Source organism: Falco punctatus (genome assembly GCF_963210335.1).
Source record: "Falco punctatus genome assembly, chromosome: 1".
NCBI classification, from domain to species: domain Eukaryota; kingdom Metazoa; phylum Chordata; class Aves; order Falconiformes; family Falconidae; genus Falco; species Falco punctatus.
The window spans coordinates 91734290-91757015 of record NC_137580.1 but is presented as its reverse complement, the minus strand read 5'-3'; the positions used below and the strand labels follow the sequence as shown (position 1 = coordinate 91757015).

The following is a 22726-nucleotide window of genomic DNA, read 5'->3' as shown; positions in this document are numbered from 1 at the left end:
TGTTTCTCATACAGCTGAAACTCCTTAGAAGCTTTACTTTAAACGTGATTGTAGAGTAAACTATGCTTGGATAATAATCTCTGCATGATAGACATGCTGTTGGAGGATTTCATCCTTTAAATTGTCCAAGGAGGGATGTTAAGTACTCAGTTCCTAACGTGTAGAATTTTATGCTTGCATTTCTAAAGATCTGCCGAGTATTCTTGTAAAATTGAAATGACAGAACTCGGACAATTAACAAATTCTTACTCCTTGACAAAGTTATTAAATCATCTGTTTTTATTCTGCAGCTCAGATCACATCTTATGGCTGAATAAGATTTATAATCTGGTACAGGCATACCAAAAATAGTTTTACTCTTGGTAGTTTTAGCATCCAAAAGAGTAAGGGCAGCAGATATTTTTGAGATTTCTGTGTCCTTCAGGCACTCACTCCGTTGACTAGTTCGTGCTGCACTCCACTGTGAGAGATTATTTTTCTTTAAACTCCCTGAAATCTCTGCAGTTTTGTACTGAGTTTACAGTTTTTGTTTTTGAATAAAAAAATGGTGTATTTTATACATTTGCTGGGTATTTGCTGGTATATAAAATGTATTTTATACATTTGCTGGGTATTGCTTAAACTGCAAGAGTTTTAAGTCAGTACAATGAAGGAATTTCGCTTGAGTGTGACAGAGGTTTAGGATAGTTATTTAATGTTGTTTAAGTTATGTAAATTGATTTTACACCTTTAATGATTCACTTTGTTTCTTGTTTGCATCTGTGGTTGAATTTGAAAGAATCTCGGCAGTCATGGGAAAGAATGATCATGAATTCCTCACCTCCCTACTTTTAAAACTGAACACTCCAAACAAATGTGTTACTTTTATGCTTTTGTGTTTTTTTTTTTCTTTAAATTCAAAGTTGGTGTCTTCAGCAAGTAAAGATTAAAGCTACTTTGGCAATACAGGTAATAGTTGAAACAGTTTCATGAAACATGCTGCTGTTGAAAATTAAAGCTGTTGAAGTTATATTTTGTATTAATGTTTGTATTTCCCGGTTCTGAACATGATGATATTTTATGTTTTTGTAGTGGTGGAAGAAGGATTGTGGGAGAATGGACTCTCCTATGAGTGTAGGACCCTGCTCTTCAAAGCAATCCATAATCTTCTGGAAAGGTAAGAAAAATATCTATTGCACTTAAATATTTCATTTTTATATTTGAAATGATGTAGGATATCTACAGACCATTTATATTGTTACTGATCTTAAACCACATGTTTTTAGAGGTAGAACTTTTAGTGCAAGAGACGCAGGATAGAGATGGATCTCTTAAGTCATTGACTCTGGGAATGTATCATAAAATGCTGTGCAGACTGATTAAACGCTCATACAAAGAATAATGTCAGTATATATTTCTCGTTGGATTCTTGCTGTGGAGCTCTATCAAAGGCAAAAAAACCCAAACAATGTTTTCACCTTCTTGAGGTTCTTACAGATAATATGCTTATGGAGAATAATTGTATCTAACCTCCAGCTCTTTTGATAAGGCTAAATAGTACCTGTCTTAACAGGTACTATTGAAAGATCTTAATTCTGTTTTTCAAATCACCCTAGGTACACGCATATTAGAATTTGACTAAATTTGTGCACAGTATTCAGGGTGTAGCTTAACAGTTCCAGGCTCTGACAGGCCTAATGTATCCTAGCATTGCTTTCTTTTGTCTTGATGATTTTTATACGTGTATCTGTATACACACACACTTATATATGACTTGATTGCAAAGTTATTCTGTGATTAGTTAATACATTTACAGCTTTTTCTTCTTAATCCAGCTATCAACTCTTAAACTGACTGAAGATTATCTTATTAGACCTTCAGTGTGTGACATTACATCTTAGACACTATCGCATTTAATTCTTTCTCCGTTAACTGCAGTTCTCCAGGTCATCATCATGTTCTTGTATTATGTCTGTTCTTTTTACAAATTTGGAGATCTCAGTTTTAAGTGTCATTAGGCTATTCCCACTTTTTCTGAATTTATAATAATAATAATTACAACAAAAGGTAATGCACCTCACCTGTACCTTTGTGTTACAGTAATTTTGTAGAATGTAGCACTGAATATTTTTTCATTCAGAAAGAAAGCTAATTGAAAATACTTTGATCTTGTCTCATTTAGTATCCTACTTGCTTCGATGTAGATTTACTAATAATCAGGTTTGTGTTATGTTCCTGAGGTTGTGTTCCCATGAGTGCAGTAATTGTCCCCTTGACTGCTAGTCACCTCTCCGTGCCTGCTCACAAGTGAGGTTTGGATGGCTACCTGTGTGCATGTTCACAGGTACAAGGGCTAGTTGTATTTCCTATTTTCTATTTCATCAGGTTTTTTAGGGGATTTTTACTGAAGTATTAGAGTACTTAGAGTGAATAAGTATAAAACTTAAATTCTAAGTTCACTATTTCTTTTGAGGCTTTGCAGTATAAAAGGGAAAAATAATTCTTTGTGTTTATTCATCTGTGGTACCCAGCCAACTGACTTTTAAAGTATGATTCCTAGTGGATATCTTTATTCATTGGACCTCTTTAAGCTTAGTGAAGTAATTTTTTTTTTTATTTTTTTTTTTTTTTTGGTAAAAAGTAGTTTAATTGAAACCACTCGGCAGAGTTAGCCAGATCGTTCTACCCAGCTGTGCCTGAAAAGTCTTCAGAGCTCTTTTTCTTTCAGCTGTAGGCTTTGAAATACAGGTGGTCAACGCACATCAGGTGTGTGCGGAAAGGCTCGTGTCACTGCCAGGTGATGGGTCTGGTGCCACCGGCTCAGCCTCTGCCCTTGGGGACAGTCCCATGGCGCTGGGGATCCATGGCACTGGGGGCAGGTGGCATGCCTTCTGCAGCCCCCTCAGCTAAGCTGTCTTGTCATGGAATAGCTGTCGAGGGGACTTAGGTGATGGCTTACCGAATATCTCCCCAATTAGCTACCTCATTTTTACAGTATTATAGGTGAGTTTATTTTAAGGTATACACTATTTTGGTGGGCTTTTGTTTGTTTGTTTGCCATACAAAACCTTGTGAACATCATGATGCTTTTATCGAAAAATAACAGTGTATATGGGCTTTATTAAAAAGAGAAATAACACTTGAAAGACCCATTTTTATCCTGCATTTAGGAAAAGCTTGATCAATCAAACAAAGTCCTGAACTTCTATTTGACCTTACCAGAAGGTGATAGGGCCGTTGCCAGTGCTTGAAGTTTTATGGGTTGTTTGGGGGTTTATTTTTTGTTGGCGAAGGACAGATTTTTCTTCGGAAGCCCCTGGTGTGCCCCCCAAGCTGTAGCTGTTGGCGGTGGGGTTCGGCCTCTCGGAGCCGCCCCGGCGGGGGGTGGGTGCCGTCTGTGAGGGGAGGGCAGGGCAGGGCGGCCCGAGCCTCCTCGGCCCCGGGGAAAAGGCGGCAACAGCTGGAGAAGGGGCGGCAAAAACTAACGCGGCAGGAAAACCCGGCGGTGGGAAGCAAATGACACCGGGGAGAACCGTGTGGGGGTGACCCCCACCACCACCACCTCCTCCTCCTCCTCCTCCTCCTCCTTCTCCCGTCTCCTCACCGAGGGGCTGGCGGGGGGGGGGCGGGCGGGAGCGGCGGTGAAAAGGCGGGAAGCTGTGCCCGGGCAGCGGGGAGAGGTGCCTGCTGTGAGGTAACCCTGGCAAGGGCGGGAAGAGCCCTTTACACAACTGCTTATATTCTTCTTTTCTTATTATTTTTTTCTTTTTTTTTCTTTTTTCCTTTTTCCCCCCACAGTACCCAAATTAGTGATCAGAAGTTTGTAAACTGGCAATTTAGAAAACGTTAGAAGATCTGAGGAAATAATACTTGAAATATTATGGTATTATTTCATAATCATTAGTGTGCCCTTGTCAGGTCACATTTTTTCATGGAAAAAACAGAAATATGAGAGGTCAAGTGACAGTGTAATGCTCCAACAGCTGTACTTAACAGGAAAGTATCACTCAGCCCTAACTAGCAAAATGAGCCAAGGAGTTCAGAGTGTTTTATGATCTTATTTCATATGGTTAAATAACTGCTTTTAACTGTATACTCATTTGGGATTTTATGACCACCTTCTTTTTTGATGCAAGTTCATTGTTACAGCTTACTGTTACTAGTTACCATCGAGTGCTTATACAGCAAAAATAATGCGGTGCTGTCATTAATTGTTCATTCGGCCAAAACTGAGATCCATGCTTCTGTAGTCATGTTTCCCATTTCATATGGGATTAGACTATAATAACCCGTGATTTAGTTTAGCATGTGGAGGGTTGGCTGATTTTTAAGGCCAGGTCTACCCATGAAGACTTCCCCCCCCCCCCCCCCCCAGCAAAGTAGCATTAGTTTGAGGCAGTTAAACCTGTCATTGTGAGGCAGGATGATGTGGCATTGAAGTGTGTGTGATTGGAGAGAGTTTATTATTGATGTAAACTTCACAGGCTTCCTTTTGTTTGTATAAAGCGGGCTGACACTGACAGGCTTTCTCTGATAGCAAATATTTCCTAGGGAAACAGTTGCTGAAGCATACTACTTTTTTCCCACTTGCACAAGACCAGTGCCTTTAGATCTCTGCTGGTTTAGCTTTCATATTCAGTTTAAGGTATTGGTATATTCAACAGAACTGGAATCTTTTTGCTTTAATTGAGAAAGATCTGTTAGAATTTTCTGGAGCCTAGCTTTAGCTTTGGAAAACCCTGCCAAATTTGTACAGAAGAATTAGAAACCTATTAGTATCTACATTGTCTGTCATTCATTTCCTATCTGTGTCTTCTGGGTATGCTTTTGAAGTATAGATTGCACGTTTTTTCTAAACTTTGCAGAATGTACTTTCCCAGAAGGTTTCATGTGAATTTTAATTTTTTTATTTGTTTTGGCTAATCTGTAGCAACTGCTATAGAATTAAACTATTAGAAAACTTTGAAGAGTGGAGAAGTACAGTTCTTCCACCTAAAGAAACACCTATCAGACATGAAATGTATAGGGAAAGCTCATATATTGCTCATAATTGTAAACAAACTGCTAGCAACAAATGACCATTTTTTAAAAATTTTAGAAACATAATATTTACCTTACTGAAAACCGTTCCTTCATAACAAATTTATGTGATCCCTTGGGCAGTATGTTCAACTGCATGTTGAAGCATACTTAGTGTTGTCATATTGCTAGTGTGATTCATCTGTAAAGTGGATTCAGAAAGGCATCAAGCACTCCTTGTCAACCTAAATTGGTTATTGATCAGTTTGCATCCTCACTGTTAGTTGTGGCATTTTTATAAAGCCACAGAATATACAGTTTCTATAAAGAAATTGTGCACTTCTAAAGGGACCACAGAAAATGGGTAACTTATTGCTCTAAATTTAGTGGTGTGGGAAGTATGTTTGTTGGAGTGCAGCTTTCTGAGAGAGGAAATGGTAATTACGGAAGTCTCAACACCTGAAATCATGCTGTGGATCATGTGAAGGGAAAAGGGTTCATTGTTAATATTTACTTAATACAATTTCCTGTCATTCATATACTATACTATGCCATTTACATGCCAAAAATACAGGAGTGCATATTCTTTATTGTGAAGTCTGAGAGAAGCACTGTATAGAAAAGAATCTGTACCATGAATTGTCATTGTTCAAGAGGAGGAGTTTGAAAACAAGAATGATGGATCATTCAACAAAAAGAGTAGCATGGAGAGGAAGAGATTCTGTTGGAGATGAGGGGAAAATGCATATGTGAAGATCAGCATCAGTGACAGCATCATGAAATTGGACAGTGATTTTCTATGACTAGCGTGGGAAAATAAAGTTACATGGCAAAGTTATGTGGAACCCAGCAGCTACAAAGTTGATTTCAATATGATGGGAATTCAGCTGCTTAATCCCTTAGATTTTCTGTCTTCAAAGACTGCTTTTAATTACATCTTAAGATGTAACTAGTAATTGTTGCTGTAATTATCTTCTAGGTGCTTGATGGATAAAAACTTCGTAAGAATTGGAAAATGGTTCATAAGGCCCTACGACAAGGATGAGAAGCCTGTTAATAAAAGGTAAGGCGATCTATATATCGAGTACTGTTCCTGTCAGTGTTGTATATGGCATGATGGTAACTTGATGCTGCATTTTGGTGGTAGTTTTTCCACTTCTTTTAACTTTGTAACAAGTGAAAACACAGACACTAATTTGTTCAGTAATACACAGAAAGCAGTTAAGTAATTTTTCATGTCTTGTTGTGGTAATTTAAGATACAAAGGTGAGAATGGTATTTATCCCTTAACTCCACAGAAATATCATATTCTTTTATATCTTTTGAATAGCATCTGCCTGTTCCTCTCATTATACAACAGAATTCCAGGCAGTTACAACAAATTATTTTAATTTCTGGACACTTAACCCCAACCTGACTTTTTAAGCAGCAAAGTAAGTAATATACAGTTTCATTTATTTTCTTTAAAGACACCAGCCTTGATATACAGGTTTCACTGATTAGGCAGGCTGACAAATCAGACTTATATGTCTGATTAATGTGCTTCTCTTGTAGCAGCATAACCATGGAAAAGGGCTAGCTGTCTCCACTTGCTCATTGCTGTTTCCTCTCCTAGCTTTAAAGGTTACAGTGTTCTCAGATCTTCTGGTACTTGCATTTATAGTCATCTGCTAAACAAGTTCTGTCAAAAATAATCTGAGTTAAACTGAAACACAGATTTTCTAACGGGAATCATTTTGACAGAACTGGGTTAGGAAGTGACTAAACATGCAGTTATGCTGGAAGATTTGAAGGTAATGAGCCAGTGGAAATGAAGCGGGGTGGTAACTTCTTCATCCAGCGTAGCTACAGTCACAACAGCATGTCTGATGGCAGCTGTAGGTACAGGTGGAAATTGTTCTGTAGATCATACATAACTTCTCCCTCTCATCTCTTTATCTCACTGCATTGTCTACAATAGCAGTGTCTTACCTCTGCTACATGTTAATACTGTGAACAGTTGGCTGCATTCTGTAACAGACTTTGTTAACCAGGTACTTCCAAACAGCAGTTGTTTTTAAGGTAATTAAACATGGATTTGTCTCCTTTATAAAACCAGAAAGCATTAACTTAGCATGGGGAATACCTTTTTTTTTTTTGCTGTTTGCTCTTTGTGGGTAAGTAGACTTACACTGTATATGTGTAACCTTTGATTTCACATCGATCTAATGGCAAGAAGCCATTGAAAGGTCCAGGTTTTCCCATACCTTTCTCTGTCCTGGCTGTTCGTAACCACCTTCCTCCCTTGTGTTTTCTCTGCTGCTTTTCTGATCACACCAAGATCTAATTTATTTTTTTGGAAGATTAATTCCCTGAAGTGACATAAGAAGTGGTGTCTTCCAGCTTTTAGAAAAGTGAGACAGCTCCTTTCAGCAAAAGCTATTTGTTTTATCAACTTTACTGCAGCCTGAGTGCTGAGATTAAATGTGTTTGTGAGTCTCATGTCTTTTCCTGGTGTGTGTCAGTTCAAGAAATGAAGTGTCTGAAATAGTGGATGCTGTGTCAAACAGCAGCAGCACTGGTGTGGAAGGTATTGTTATTTTGGAATTCTGGCAGATTTTATTTATGTGTCTTATTTACATATGTGTAACACTGAGTCTCTTGTACAGTGAGGTGATCTGTAGGGGATAATTACATTTGTAAATTATTCTGCAGTATGCACAGAAATATATCTGGTCTGGAACATGTTCCAAACCATGAATTCCTGTTGAATTTAAATTGTATTAGAAGTATTTCTGCATATCAAATTTGACATTTTAATTGTGAATTTTAGTGTCAAAGGGTAGACTATTGATTTGAAGAAGATAATGTTTATTGTTGGTTTGTGTGGGTTGTTGGTTTGCTTCATTTTTTATAAAGTACTTCTCAGTATAGATCATTTAGATATTGCTAAATAAATACTTTTAAAATGGTATATAATAACTGTGGCCTAATATGAGATAGGTTTTGTGTTGTTTCAGGTTCTTAATCTTTCTGCTATAAATATATCATTGGAGTTAACTAATCTTACTGAAAGATGTCATAAAGATGGCACAAGTTGAGAGTGGAGTCAACTGTGGACAGTAACAGCAAATAGTAGGAGGCCTTGGGGGCTAATTTGTCCAGACACCTTTTATGTAATTCTTTAAGCTTTCTTTTGCAGTGTAGCACAAAAAGCTGTCTTTACACAAATTAAGTGATTGACGTTAATTCCATATAAATTCTTTGTTAAGTTCTTGCTCTAAGCAGCCGCTTGCTGTAGATAAAGCAGTAAGGAGCAGTCACAGAAAGCAAGGCCAGCTGGGAGTGTCTAGGTATTTTAGCACTATGGGTAATGACTTCATAACCAAAGAAAGTGGTATTTTAAAAAATAGTAGCTAAATCCGTGTTAATATATAAATTACTAGAAATAAGTTGCCTTGTGTATACAGTGATTAGGTTGAAGTCTGGGAATGAGTAATCCCTGCTGAAAATGCAGGCACTATTCCCCTTGAATGGGGAAAGATAAAGATAATGGATCTGTATAAATGTATAGATCCCTGAATGAATGAAAACTGAGCAGGTGTCACTCTGGCAAAGAAATACAAATGGTTCTTAAGTCTACTCTGATACTTGTGGCAAAGTTAGTAATCTCAAATTTCCGACATCCTGAGTTTACGTCATTTCAGGAATATACAGAAAAGTCTTGGACTGGGCATAAATGCACAGGGAAGGAGTTAAAACTCATGCGACAGGCTTTCAAGCAGTAAAATGATTCAGGGCCTGTGATTTTTGTGAATGGCATTAAAGGAGAAGGGCGGGGAGTTCTGTGAATTTAGAATGGAGTCAAAGATGAAGTGGAGCATGGCAGTGGCTGTGACCTAGTTAGTCCTGAGATGTGAAAAGGAGGTCTAAGAACAATAGGTGACCTTCCGAGGCAGTGTTAGAAACAATATGCAAGATGAGCTTTCCTGGTCTTTTCAAAGGGGAGTGAGGGAACAGCAGAGGGAGTTACAGACAGATCCCTAATACGGTTTCATTTTGCTTACATTGCAAACCAGATGCTTTTGACAGGAAATTTAATGCAATACTTGTGGGTTTTCCTTCCTGAGTATCTTTAATGTTCTCTGTCACTTACTAAATAATTTGTTGTGTCTTATTGTCTGTTCTACAGCAGTGTGTGTCTAAAATATGTTTCCACACTACTGCTGGAAAATGGCAAACTTGCTTATTTAGCTACACAACTTCCTAAAGGAGATCTGTATCTTTGGAGTTTGCAGACTTTGCATGATGCAAGGCACTGATAGTGCCTTCCACTGTCGAGTAAAAAATCATCTTCACAGTCTATTCAGAATTACTTTTCAAGTTTTCTGGGGGGGGATTCGGTTTCAGAAAGCACCACCATAAAATGTTAAGCATCTTACTGGCAAATAAATTTATGACCATCTTATGCAAGAATCTTTGCTAATTTTTTAAGAGATGATTTTCTTGGTGGGTACTAGGAAATTGGGGGGGGAGTCTGTTTGTTTTGAACTGTATGAACAACATAAGTTGTTGTGCTGTTTTTAATTTGCTTAAATTTAAAGAACATGTGGGGAAAAAAATGTTGCTTTTTGTAGCTTAAATAACGGATGGTTCATCCCCTCTTCCAAAAGTCTGTTGGGTTTTTTAGCCTTAAGAAGAAAAAAGTTCCCTCAGTGAAATATTTTGTAGTTTGTTTCTTTTATTTGTTAGTAGGTGAGGAGACTGAAAGATAGGAGTGGTATCTAGATAGCTGCATGACCCTCTGTGCGCTTGAAACAGTGGGGATGGAAGAGTGGAATTACAGTTAGGCTGCAATGAAATACAGTTTCTTGATACCAGTTTCCAAACAGATTTCTGTTTGTTACTATCCCGTAAGACAGTTGGTTATGACAACCTCTTGTGATGCTGACAGAATATAGACATGTCTGAGTTAGGAGTGCATGGGCTGTATTTTAATAAATACAGTATCCCGAACATTCACATGTCAACTCTTCCCCCTTAGTTCTAATCCATGAACTTTTACCACTATCAGATTCAGTTAGCTCAACCATATCCAGTTTTGCTCAATAGCTGTGTTCATGTCTTTGCAAGCATCACAATCGAGTGTTAATCAGTGCCATCAAAACCTGAAGACTGTAGACACTTTAAGCACTGGTTCCTCTTTGAGATCTTGGAAACCATCATTACTTTCAGTTTTCCGGGAGTAGTCATAGGATTTATCTAAGGAATATCTGGATCAGTGAAAGCAAAATTGTCTTTAGGATTGTTGCAAGCTGCATTCACTTTCTGTCATGCTAGGAACTCCTGTCAGGCAGTATCTTCATATGAAAACATCTGATTTAGTGAGCCCTAGAGAACTGCCGTGCTGTGCCAGAGAGGAATGGGAAGCTAGTGCCTATCTGTAAGGCTGGAGCACCTTGTCTGAATCTGGTGCAGAGGTTTGGTCCTGGCACATGATGTTACACAGATAATGTCCTTTTGGCAAATGTTATTGAGGTGTTTCATTAAATGATGATGTAATTCAGTAAAAGCATGATAAAAAAAAATTATCCATGTAAATTTTTAATAAGATTTTAATTCCTCAGCTGAGAAGTGGTAACTGATTGTGCATGTAGAGTTCACTGCAATGCAGTAAGAACGTCTCAGTTTAAAACCGAGCATCTTAATTTTCTTGAATTTGAGAAGAATAAGCCATATAAATTGTTCTAATTCTTTAAGTTTATGCTCTTGTATTTTAATTGTGCTTTAAAAAAATCAATAATGTGATCATACATGTTTCTTGAAAATGGTGTATAGTGATACTATAGTAATATGTATGCGCAGTGTTGCCAAGTAATGCCATCATAAATTAGGAAAGACTAGGAAGGAAAATAATAAAAATCAATCTAATTTAATCTTAAAAAATGTGTGCTTATTCCTGACTTGTCAAAATAAATGTGATAGAAATACTAAGTAATCGTAAATACTGTTTATTTTTCAATAATTCTTCCTACCCCTGTAAAATAAGCTTTTCTATTTTAGTTTAAGAGGCTTAGTTCCCAGACAAGTATTTTTCATGTTTTTTAGGTTTAAATTCTGAGATGTTATGTTCATCTTTGCTGAGTTTCTTCTCAGTCTTATTTACAGTTTCAGTAAAATCGTACACCAAGCTAGTGTATTATGCCTCTGGTTGGTTAGGGGTTTTGGGAGGTTTTTTGTTTGGTTGCTTGTTCTTTGGAGATTCTAGATTTTTGTGTATGTTTTTGGTTTTTTGGTTATTTTCTTTTTTTTTCCTAATTGGTCATCTTATGTGTGCTAAAGCTGCCTTAATTCTTACCTACTCTGAAGTATTGGTAGTGTAACCAATGGAATGGAGTCTGCATTCATATTTTAGGAGAAGGAATAGACATAAAATACAGATTATAAAATAAGTGTTTTCACATGCCTTTTTCGGAAGAAGCTGTTGTCATTGGTGTCAGTGTGTTTATATTTATAAATATGTTTTAAAGTAATCTAGTGTAATTACATTCAAGTCTATTAATCTAATACCACTAATAAAGTTTTACTGTCTTCTGACTATAAAACATAAAGATATAATATTATTAACAACTTAGGGTTACTTAAGGTTATTAATAACATTTTGGAAAAATGCTATTCAAGCACTATGATTTTAATTACTATTAATTGTGGATATATGCTACTCTTTGTCTTGGGTTATTTTGTTTGTGTTGTATTCCAAGGATATTGTATGTAAAATTCTTGATTGAAAACGTTAGTACACTGTGCAGGAAAAAAGCATTTTGGACTGAAGGTCATAATGTTCATGTACTTTATTACCAAAGTAACTGTCTAGATAAGCTATAAATTAAGGAGTGTTTTGTATTAAATTGTCTATTGTTTTTCATTTAATAATGAAAGTAATAAACCCCAGTATCTTCTAAAAGATGTTTTTACAGAGCATACTGTAAAATTTTCATTGAATATATTAAATACACGATCCAGTTTGCATTACCTCTGCACAGCTCTACAGTATGGCTACAGCTGTTATTTTTCACGAGTGTCCTTTAATAAATGAGACAGGGAGTTAGATTGGTATACTTGTAGCACCTACTGCTGAGGACTACTTTCTTCATGATAATGACCCATCCTTTTCATCTTCCTTTCCTGGAATAAGAGCATTAAAAAGACCGTGGCAGAGCAACCCCAGGCACTGATTCTTCAGATTCTTTGACCCTTGCCAATCAAGATAAAGTCCTGGGAACGATAGAAAGACCCCTGTTTGGGGTCACTGGTAAGATGTCACTGGAGCAAGTGCTTCTAGCATGCTGCCTATACCCTCTTCTGCTAATTCAAATGATGCTGTAGAGTATCTTACACAGCTGTTGGCTGAGTGCACGGAACTGAGCCACACAGCTAAGATAAAACATAAGGGATGTTGATAGGTGTGCTGTTGGTTGTTCAGTCTTGTGATATTTTGTGAACCTTTGATAGACATGAGTTTGAAATTCCTTCTTCGCAAGTCTACCCTTGTCTTCGTAATGGGAGTTATGTTATTACATTGACCTCTTTGTATGGATGCAGCATTACCTCAAAACAGTCCTGCTAGTAATGAAATTTATGGTGGTATTTGCACTGTGTGTTCTGGAGTGCTTGTGTCTCTCTGGCAGGCACGATGTCAGTTGCGGGTCCCTCATTTCATACAGAAATTCCAAAGGGTGGGCAGGGTGATGTGAGGCAGGAGGGTATGCAGCAGAATTGGCAACAGTTGATAATCTAGCCTGGCAGAGTCTTGTAAAACAATGTTTGTGACCTCTAGGTGTGTGGCTCCTAGTGAGCTTCCAACACAGAAGCAAGATACTGACCGACATCTACCAGTTTTAAATGAATTGTTAGCAGAATTCTTAGCCCTTTGTGTCTAGAGAAAGAAGCATACCATCTGGCCCACTGCCTTTGAAGGTAGCCTGTTTTCCTGGGCTGTGCTAGAGTGAGTAGAAGTGCTCAAGGTGCTGTCACAGAGTATCATGGAGCTTTCACAAGTTCGATTTTGGTGAGGTGCCTGCGACTTGAATTGCCTTTTTTCTTTGGAGATACTCTGACTCCATCTGTTTCCAGTGTATGCTTATAACTACTATTTCCTGGTAGAATTTTGAGGGAGCTGAAATACACACTTTTGTGGATTCCCATTTACAATGCAGATTGGTTATTTCTAGAATTTTGAAGTTAAGAATCTTTTTACTGATTTAATGAATGTGCATGAACAAACATAGAAAGCTGCTCTTGTCATGTTTCTGGATTTTGTAAAACACTCTCTTGTAGGCTATTACTTGCTGGCTACATTTATTGTATAGGCAAATATTTTTATTTATTTTTATATATATATATATATAAGGTTACTGGAATGCCTATATGTATTCCAAAAGTTTGCATTATTTAATGTAATTGAGACTATGTTATTTTTCACACTTCTATAACTTTCTTTTAAAAGTTATTTAAATGGTTAAAGTATTTTGGACTAGGCGTATACAAACAGCAAGCAGCTCAAGAAAATCAGAGTTGTGTTTTTCTGTTGGCTATTTCTTTTCTTTTTTGTGTCTTATTTTTATGTAGTTTACAAGTGACTTAGCATCTTCATTAAGTGTTTTTGGATACGCCTGTGTCAGGCACTCAAACTTCAATAATTATATATGAAGTCTGGCTTAATCAGGACTTGGTGACCAATTAGTGAAGTCCCACTAATGTTTAAGCTCCTTTTCTCATTATACACCCACTATTGGCACTGTATATAAAGGATAAACTAAGTGCCCCTGATGTGCTGTTAATTAGATTTGTCAGGACTCCCAGTTGCACTGTCTGCCAAACACAAGTGTTGTCACTTACTGTATCAGTAATGAATTGACTTAAGGGCTTTTGTAGATATTTGGAGTGCCTTAGTTTTGAATACTTAAATCTGTTGCAACTATAACTGTAGTTACAGTTATAGCTCTGCTTTCTGTACTGCAACAGTCTCCACAAACAAGAGATACTGGCTTTCTTGAATTTCTGAAAATCAGGTTGGATTTTGTGCTTAAAGTGAAGTGATTTAAAATCCTTGTAGGCAGTAGGTGGTCTTTTGAGTTCTGCAAAAACAGTGGCACTGTAGGATTTGTTTTCAGTCCAATTCAGAAGTCAATACGCCACCTCATATTCCTAAATAAAATTGGTGACTAAAGCCAAAAAATTCTTCAACCTCTCTCCAAAAATAGAAAACTTAAATTGAAAGCAATTCCATTGAATTATTTTAGTCAACAACAATACCTTTTTCATTTATTTTTCTGACACTTCTATACCTCTTTGAAATAACTTAATCTTGAAATACAACTTTTTTTCAGAACAGAGTTGTCTAAGTTATTTATTCTGGAAGTGGGTTTTCAGAGGCTTATGTTCACTCTAAAAATTTTTTGCTAGCCCTTATTTTCTAAAGACTTGGACTGAAGTGGAATTGTACTGCTGTCTGATTGGGTTTTTCCCCTCTTAGTCAGTCAGGAACCATTTCATTCTTGGTTAATCTGTCTGCTAGCACACCTTCAAGCATTAATGTTCATTTTAACTGGTTGAAGTCACAATTTCAGACTCTTATTTCTCCTTTCTGTCCCCCAAATGTTTCTTTCCCAGTTTTTCTCTTCCTCTTAATCAGATTTGGTTGTGTTTACCTTTAGTGAGTTCTCCTCAATGTGAGCTCTGCAGGTAGTATGCCAGCATAGTGTTCTGTGCATCTCTGTAGGCTGTAGAGTAAGTATTGTAAAATATTGCAAAATAATGTCATCTTTGTGCAATACCATGCTGTTAGGCAATCACGTTGCTTGTTTAAGAAATCATTAGATGATGTGATATAAAGACCATTCTGTGACTAATATATCAAAAAAAAAAAAACCCAAACAGAAATGCTTATTTTCAAAAGATAGCTGGCTGGAACCATTGATAAAGTTAAAGAAAAAGCAGAATTAGTCTTCTGAATGCTTTTAATGTTTTAGCTTATTAGATTTTCAGATTCAGGATAACATTTTTAAAGTAGCTTGTCTTTGGTGTTAATTTACTGCTACTTTTGAAGATCGCAAACTTGAATGAACACTTGGTATATATAATCTAAATAAGGCTATATAAAGCAGCTATTCTGTGAAGGACTAGTGATTCAAACAGACCAATGTTCTTTTAATAATGAGCCAGTGAGCACTGGCCATCCTTTTCATGTTAAAATGAACATTGCAGAGGACCAATCTGCTGATCTACAGTAATTACAGAATGGATAGATCTTAAAATATATCATCATTAATGAATTCTGTTAGCTTCAATTTACTTGGCAAGGGAGTAAAGCAAAGTTCTAAAGTATGGCTCCAGTTCGTTGTTGAAAGGATAGAAGTAATGCTCACTGAGGTTTTCAAGTTACTTCTCACCTTTCTGCTTTGTTTGCTTCTGAGGGTTCACACTTCTCATGCATAGTGACTGTAACTGAGCTCAGTAATATTTTTTTTTTTCAAATTGTCTAGAATGGGAGGAGCTGCAGTTAGAGCACTTATATTTGGTGGTACAAACAATAGTTTGTTTAGTAAAATGTATTATGAATCAACTGGTGGTTGTTACTCTGCTTTCTCTTGAGTGCCTTGTAGCAAGAATTACTGACTGGCGACTAGGCTTTTATTTTTTGTCTTTGAAAAAAATCTCATCGGAAGAAGTTTAGCTGCTTCACTGACAAGAGTGGGGCAGGATGGGTAGGGAGGAAAAGGTTCTGGCGGAAGATGTGTGATCATTTGCCTGCATACCTCCCTCAGACTGCAATTTTGGGGTTAATTGTTGAGGAATTGTGTCCTTTGAAGGCAAAACCTCAGGAAGAAGTCTCATGTCCTCCTGTTCGGAGTTGCACAGCACACCTTGTTCCTTTGGTCTAAACTTGAAACAGGTTATATGTGGTCTAAGCTGAAGGCAGGGTGAGGAGCATGTGCAGAGTAGGTAATTTCTCAGTCACAAATGCTGGGTGAATTTCAGGTGCTTTTAGTTTGACAGAGAAGTGACTTGGTGTGTTCTGAGTTGGGAAATGAGCAAACACTGGATAAAAAAATTCTGAGAAAGAAAACTGGAGCCATTTGCTGTGTTTGGGTCTGAGCTGACTAGTCTCGCTTCTGGTAGGATATATTCACTTGTATGGCTCTCTTGCTTCTGACTTATGATGTAGACAGGCCTCTCTTTCCCAGCGTCAGTCATAGCAGATACTATGTTTTCTTCCTGAAAAGTCGGTAAACATACCCCACCCCCCCGTAATATATCAGACTGCGTTTAGTCTCTCTAGACTTTACCCTGTTAATAAAGCGAAGGCTGGGTAATGACTAAGGAGTAGACCTTTTTTGCAGGTGCCCAGCAAAGAGCTCACTCGCCTCTTGAGCACTGACAAACCATTCTTCTTTAAGAATAATATGCTTCACACTGCCATCTGCTGACATCACATTTGTCATTACAGCAGGGGATCAAATCATGGCTTGCCTCTGTGGTAAGATGTGTGGTGCAAACTGCTTTGTTATAATTATACCTCTGCAGATTTGCCATTAGAATACTTGGATGTGGATGCTGTTATTCAGGATTTGAAGTACTACTGTTAGATTAGTTTGTCTGTTACAAAGAGTCTACATTACATAGGAAAAAGGCACTCTAAATCCTGAAAGTGTGTCTGTGTAGAATGACTTCAGTCAGTATTTTGGTCAGGGTTCATCTATCCAGGGAACTGCAGATGAAGTATACTCTGATCTCAAATTGCTCATGTGGCAATGCCTTTTGATCCTTGGTGATCTATAAGAAAAAACGGCAGTCATTCCTCATGCATCACTGGATTTAGCAATGTCAATGTGAATTCTTCTGTATGTGACTTCCAAGATAGATTGTTCCTACATGAGTGATTTCCACCATTTCTCTTCACCCTTTCTTCTTGGCTTGTTGTTCCAAGTTTTCTGTCAATTTCTGAGAACCAGTCCAGATTTGGACTGAAAGCCAGTTTTCTTAAGCTATATTGTGTAACGATTGCCATCTTAAATTTCAGCAGTGCATTTACTAGTTACATAATATTTGGGAAAATTGAAACTTGCATGCAGAACAGTTATCCTCCCCTGATTTTCTATCCGTCTGGTTATGGTGACAATTCTTCTTTTGGTATTTCCTCCCTGGGGGTGGGGGATGGGGAAGGCAGTCCATGAGAAATGGGAGCCACCACCTTGAAGGTAGCTATATGAATCAATCAAAGACTTCCAAAATACGGTCTCATGATTCACACCACAACATGGGAGAGTGAGAAACTAATCCTAATGGCCACTCTGACTGACTGCAGTCCTGACAGGACTGTTAAGAGAAGAATCTTAGGAGGACAAGATGGTAATGCAGGGGTAGATTGAATTTCCCACCAGAAAATGGAATTTTCTGTCATTTTTGAGGAAAGCAAGCTGCAAAAATTACTTTGAGGGATCTTGACGCTTTTTTATCTCTTCGTGTTGCCAGCTGTTAAATACATGGGGAACTGCAAGTGTTTTTTGGATGATGAAATCAGTACATTTAATTATATGATTTCCATCTGTTGACTGGAAAGCTGATGGAGAAGATCTGAAGGAAGAACATCAAAATACTTCTTTTTTTTCCTTGCTGTAGGATCCAACGGTCTAATTTATGCAATTGTATGTCTGATGTATGGAGTTATCCTTTTACTAGTCTTCAGATTATGTAGAAACATGTCTGTGTGCGTACACAATGTTACTTAAACAGTGTTTATGATCTGATGTTTTGAACAACAGTTCCCTAGCACAGGGACATATAGTGAAATTATTAACTGTCCCACCCAGTTCCTAGAAAAAGATTTAATTTAGGAAGGAATGGAAGTGTTGCCATGAGACAGATGTGGCATTTAACCAAGTAAGATAAAAAGCAGTGTAGTACAGTCATTCTGGATGTTTCAGGAAGCTGTCTGCTATTACGTGCTTCTAGTTTCTTAAAAATAAATATACCCAGATACTCCTCTTAAATAGTCCCTTAATGTAAAAATTGTCTCCAGCAGTGGTCAAAAGTGGAACAACTTAGGGAAGACTATAAGGTCATGCCAAGAATACAGTTATTTTTCTGTACACTCGGTCAGCTTCCTGCTGGTTTTGGCAATACAAGTCGACATATTTTTGTGTTTAACAACTGTTGATGAATTTTTCTTTTGTGAGTTTAATTGAGTTTGAACCCACACAGAATTTCAGCATGCACAAATACTTGTTGGTAATTAATACCATAGCTCATCCATGCAATGTGTGTGGGGGCAAAAATCTGGGGGTTTTGTTCTAATTTTTTCATTCATTAGTGCACTGTTAGGTCTTCTACTTCCTGTATGAAGGACAGAATGTAACTGTCTATATCCTTTTTTGTCTCAGTTCTTTTCATTTTAGCGTGTCTTCTCTCTTTTGTTTAGTTAATGTCCTTTCCAATGTAGGTTCTGTATATATTTAACTTTTTTGTATGGAAAACATTCCGTATTTTTTACCTTTTCTGTCACCTCCTTGTGCATCTCTTACTTCTACTGTCGTTCCTTTAGATGGAGGAGATTCAGAATGATACCTGTTTTTATGTGAATACTGACATGGTTTTCTGGGCTGTTGCATGGTATCTTCTGTTCGCTCTGCATCCCTTTCAAAATCCTGTTGTATTTTTTTTTTTTTTTGTTTGGGACATCTTTGCTATTTCTGAATTGATGTGTCTCTGTAGAAATATTTACTAAAGTTTCAAGAACTTCTTTCCTGGCCAGTAATACCTTGTTCAAAGTCAGAATTCCTAAGTAAGAATTTATCCCCCCCTGCACCTTTTCTATATGTTTATCTATATTGATTCCATTTGTGGGTTTGGGGTTTTTTCCTTAATGCAGTCACTAACTGTTGTAAAGTTGTACTGTAGTTCTTTGCCTTGAGTTCTGGTTTTCCTATCTTTTCAGTATCATTGTAGTAGCAGAATCTGTTACAGTCCTGTTTGCCCTCTTCTACTGATTCTCATTATTTTGCTTTAATAATTATAACGTTTCTTTTAAATGCAAAGTCAAGGACTGTGTCTTGATACTGTGAAGAAATCAAAGGAGGCTAAGTGATCTCAGGAGAGGTACTTAAGTAGCTATAGTGTTTATATAAATGAGAGAAGTAAAAGAACTAATTAAAGTAAGCCAGAACAATGTATAAACTACCACACAGACCTGTTTAATACAGTTTAATCCAAACCTGCAGGACCTCTATTGTATTAATCGTAAAAATCAATAGAGAACTAAGTATGTTACTGATGGAAGTTACTATAGAGAAAGCTATTGTAAATGAAGGAATTAAAATACTCTAAAGCAGTTGATTGAGAAATTCTACTAGCCAGTGGGTTTAATTATCTATTACCCTACCCCATGTGTCACATTTTATTTACAGGAGATAACACTAATACTGTTAATGGGACTAAATCGCTGCTCTTCTATTATAGTGAATGTTTCCTTAATATGTAATAAAGCTTGCAGTCTAGCAGGATTTTCTGCTGTACTTCATTTTTCTTAAGGCCACTATTGCAAAAATGTGAATATTCACAATTGTCACACAGACACTGGTGATTTCAGTTGAATTTTCAAAGATCATAAATGCTACATAAAGGGAAAATGAGAATACATTTTAGATGTAAATGACTAGCTCAAGAGTATAAAAAAAATATCTATTTAATGTTCCAAATTCAAATGACTCTTTTGTGTTAGTGGAGATGATTTAGTTTGAATTGGGAAAACAAAATAGTCAATCCTTTTACAATATACTGTCATAAGAGATCTGCGAATAAGTGTGTTAGTTCAGTGACTTCTGTTCAGGTTGAAAACTGAACTGCTGTTTTGAGACTGGACTGACTTTGTTATATGGTGTATTTTTTGTGAAAGTTCTTTTGATTATGTATTTATCCTTAAGAACAGCTTCATATACTGCAGCTTTGTCCTTTGTGCAGTATTACAGAAAAAATCTAGCTCTCCTGGAGAGCAGATGGACCAACAAACCCTTCACCAAACCTATGTAATGGATTTATTTTAGAATCTAGTTCTGGTACAGTGCAAGCAACAGCAACCAAAAATTAAAACCAGCATTGCTTTTTTTTAGACTGTCATAATGCCTTTCTGCTTTCTGACGGCATGCTTTAATATTATGTGCCTGTATGACCTGTCTACTACTTGGAGGTGTGCTTTTTTTTTCCACTCCTGTTTTGTTGTGGACTGCTTTAATAAAGCTGAGCGTACAATGTCCTTGATGCAAAACTCAAGAGATTAAACCTAGAATACTTGGCTTCCACCACCTTTGGAGCCAGGGGGGATATTGTTCTTTCTTCATGTGTCAAGTTACAAGAGGTTTTGTGATAGTTTCATGCTTAAAAAATTTCAGAGCTCTTTTTAGAGGTTTAAGCATTACTCTTTAAATGACAAAGTTTATAATTTGAAGAAATAATCTGGACTGAAGTCTTTTTTAAATGATGATGTTTTCTATAGACGTTCAAAAACAATTAGAATCACAATTGAAATAAAGTGCTCACATAGTCGGCAATGCTACAGTAATTTCACCTTTACATTTTGCAGATGCATACTTTACTGAAATTCCATTACTTTGTTTTGGAAAGTACTAAGCTGACTTTATTGATGTGATTTTACTGTTAAGCTTTTAAATATAAACCTTTAAATATAAAAACCTTTTTATAAAGGTCTCTATAAAAGCCAGTCAAATGAATTTTTACATACTGCAATGGTAGCATATTAAAGCAAATAAATAATTAAAGCAGTTTATTGCAAAAAGTACACTGGAAATGTAAACATATATTAAGCACGAAAGAGACGTGTTTAGTTACACACATAAAACAACTAGAAGATCAGAGAAACTCAGTTTTATTTATTAAAAACCTGGATGGCACTGCAAAATAATAAGATGAATGTCATTCTGCCAAAAGCAAGCAGATCGGCAACTGAACTGTGTAAAAGACTCATCTCTCTTCTACAGTTCCTAAATCTGCAAGATGATTTTTTTGTTGTAGTTCAGAACCTTGAGAAACTTGGTTTTAGGCGCAATTAATAGCATCTATGTGATTTAATATGCAGGTAGCTACTTGTAGGGTATTCAGACATGTTTAGGCACCTACTTGGTGTTTATTTCAGTTGGAGTTGGGCATTATTTGTTTCTTTAAGATCCTGCTTGGTGTCTTTTTTTTTTTTTCCTTGTCTTACAGCAAGCAATTGCTTTTAAAATCTAGCTCTGGTGATGTAAGTCCTGTGTTGAGAAGATAAGGATATTAAATCCAAGTGAGGGTTTGTGAGATTTGGTATTTTAAATACCTGGGTTTTTCTAAAAAAAAAAAAAAAAAGACTTAAAACTTTCCAAAAAAGTTTTATGTAAAAGCTTTGATTTCGTTGTGTGCTCCTGTTAGCTTGCTTTCACAGTCAGCTCCTTGAGAAATTTCTGTTAAATGAGGAAGGCTTTTCCAACTCTTTTTGAGAACGGCAATAAAAATACACATTTAAGATTTTTAGTTATGGATAGAATTATTTAACTTTGTATTCATATGGCTCTGTGTGTGCATATGTGCACAAAATCTCAAAATACAATTTTTATGCACGTAGTTTCTGTCAACATGCCAGAGAATATAGTTCATGAGCAAAAAAAAGCCCTCAGCTGACACACTGCTCTTCCTGGCTTTCTTGTTTTGAAACAATTCTGGAGCATCTGTCATTGTTTCACACAATTTCCTGTAAAGCTGCCTGTGGCAGTTGCGCTCATTCTTTATTACCCAAGGGCTTTGCTAGCTATAAAATAATGTATCTGACTACCTAATAGCCTAATATTCAGCCTTCCCTGGAGAAGTGGGAGTAGAAAGCTGTTTTTACTTTCTTTTTTGCTGACCATGCAAGCCTGACCCTATCTGAGAAGCTATTACTGTACTGTTGATGAGGTCGAAGGGATTTCCTATGGTAATGGCTTTTCTGGCTAATAGATGGCCTCTTCTGTGTACCAAAGAATGGCACTGATCAAATTATGTTAAAATTCTGCCTTAATACAGATGACACATCTGTATGTGATTATGTTTTTAACAACACCTTGGTTTTTTGCTTTGTTTATTAGTTTAGAGGCCCCTTATACTGAAATAAACTGTAAATACAGTACAAAAATATGATGCCTACCGATGCTTGGACTCTGCTTGTAGGATAATTACAGCATATGCACACACATTACATCATCTGTACATATTTATAGATATGTTGCCACTGTTCTTTTTAACTAGATTTTTTGGGAAGGAAAATAATTTCAGGTATTTTAGTGAAAAATGGAAATGTGTATACAGAGCTGCTCTTCTGTTTTGCAGTTGAGTAAACGGTTGTGTTTCCTATAGGAATTTTTCTGTAAAAACCTAAATAACAGCAGTTAGAAATAATTTATATTTTCTAAACCTAATGATATTGCTTAAGGATCAAGGTGTGGTAAATACTTTGCTATTAGTTAATTTTAAATGCAAACATTTCCATTGGGATTACTTATAAAACCATGTAACGGTATGTTTGAAGATTTAAGTCATGCTTACATGTGTCAGTGCTGGAAAACCCCAACCATGGACCTATGCTACTGTTGTGCCCTGTAACTTGATTTATTAAAAACAAATGAACAAACCCCAAACACAACAATAAACCTGTATTAAAAAATCAAAA

General features: G+C 36.7%; 1 protein-coding gene across 4 annotated transcripts in view; it reads left to right on the top strand.

Annotated features, from left to right (window-relative positions):
- MED13L (mediator complex subunit 13L) overlaps nt 1-22726 on the top strand; it is a 202240-nt gene that overhangs the window by 94392 nt on the left and 85122 nt on the right. For all 4 annotated transcript variants that reach the window (XM_080365613.1, XM_080365611.1, XM_080365612.1 and 1 more), the window contains 2 exons: nt 1072-1156; nt 5978-6061. In XM_080365613.1, coding sequence (XP_080221739.1) covers nt 1072-1156; nt 5978-6061 — 169 coding nt within the window. The remainder of the gene's footprint in view (nt 1-1071; nt 1157-5977; nt 6062-22726) is intronic.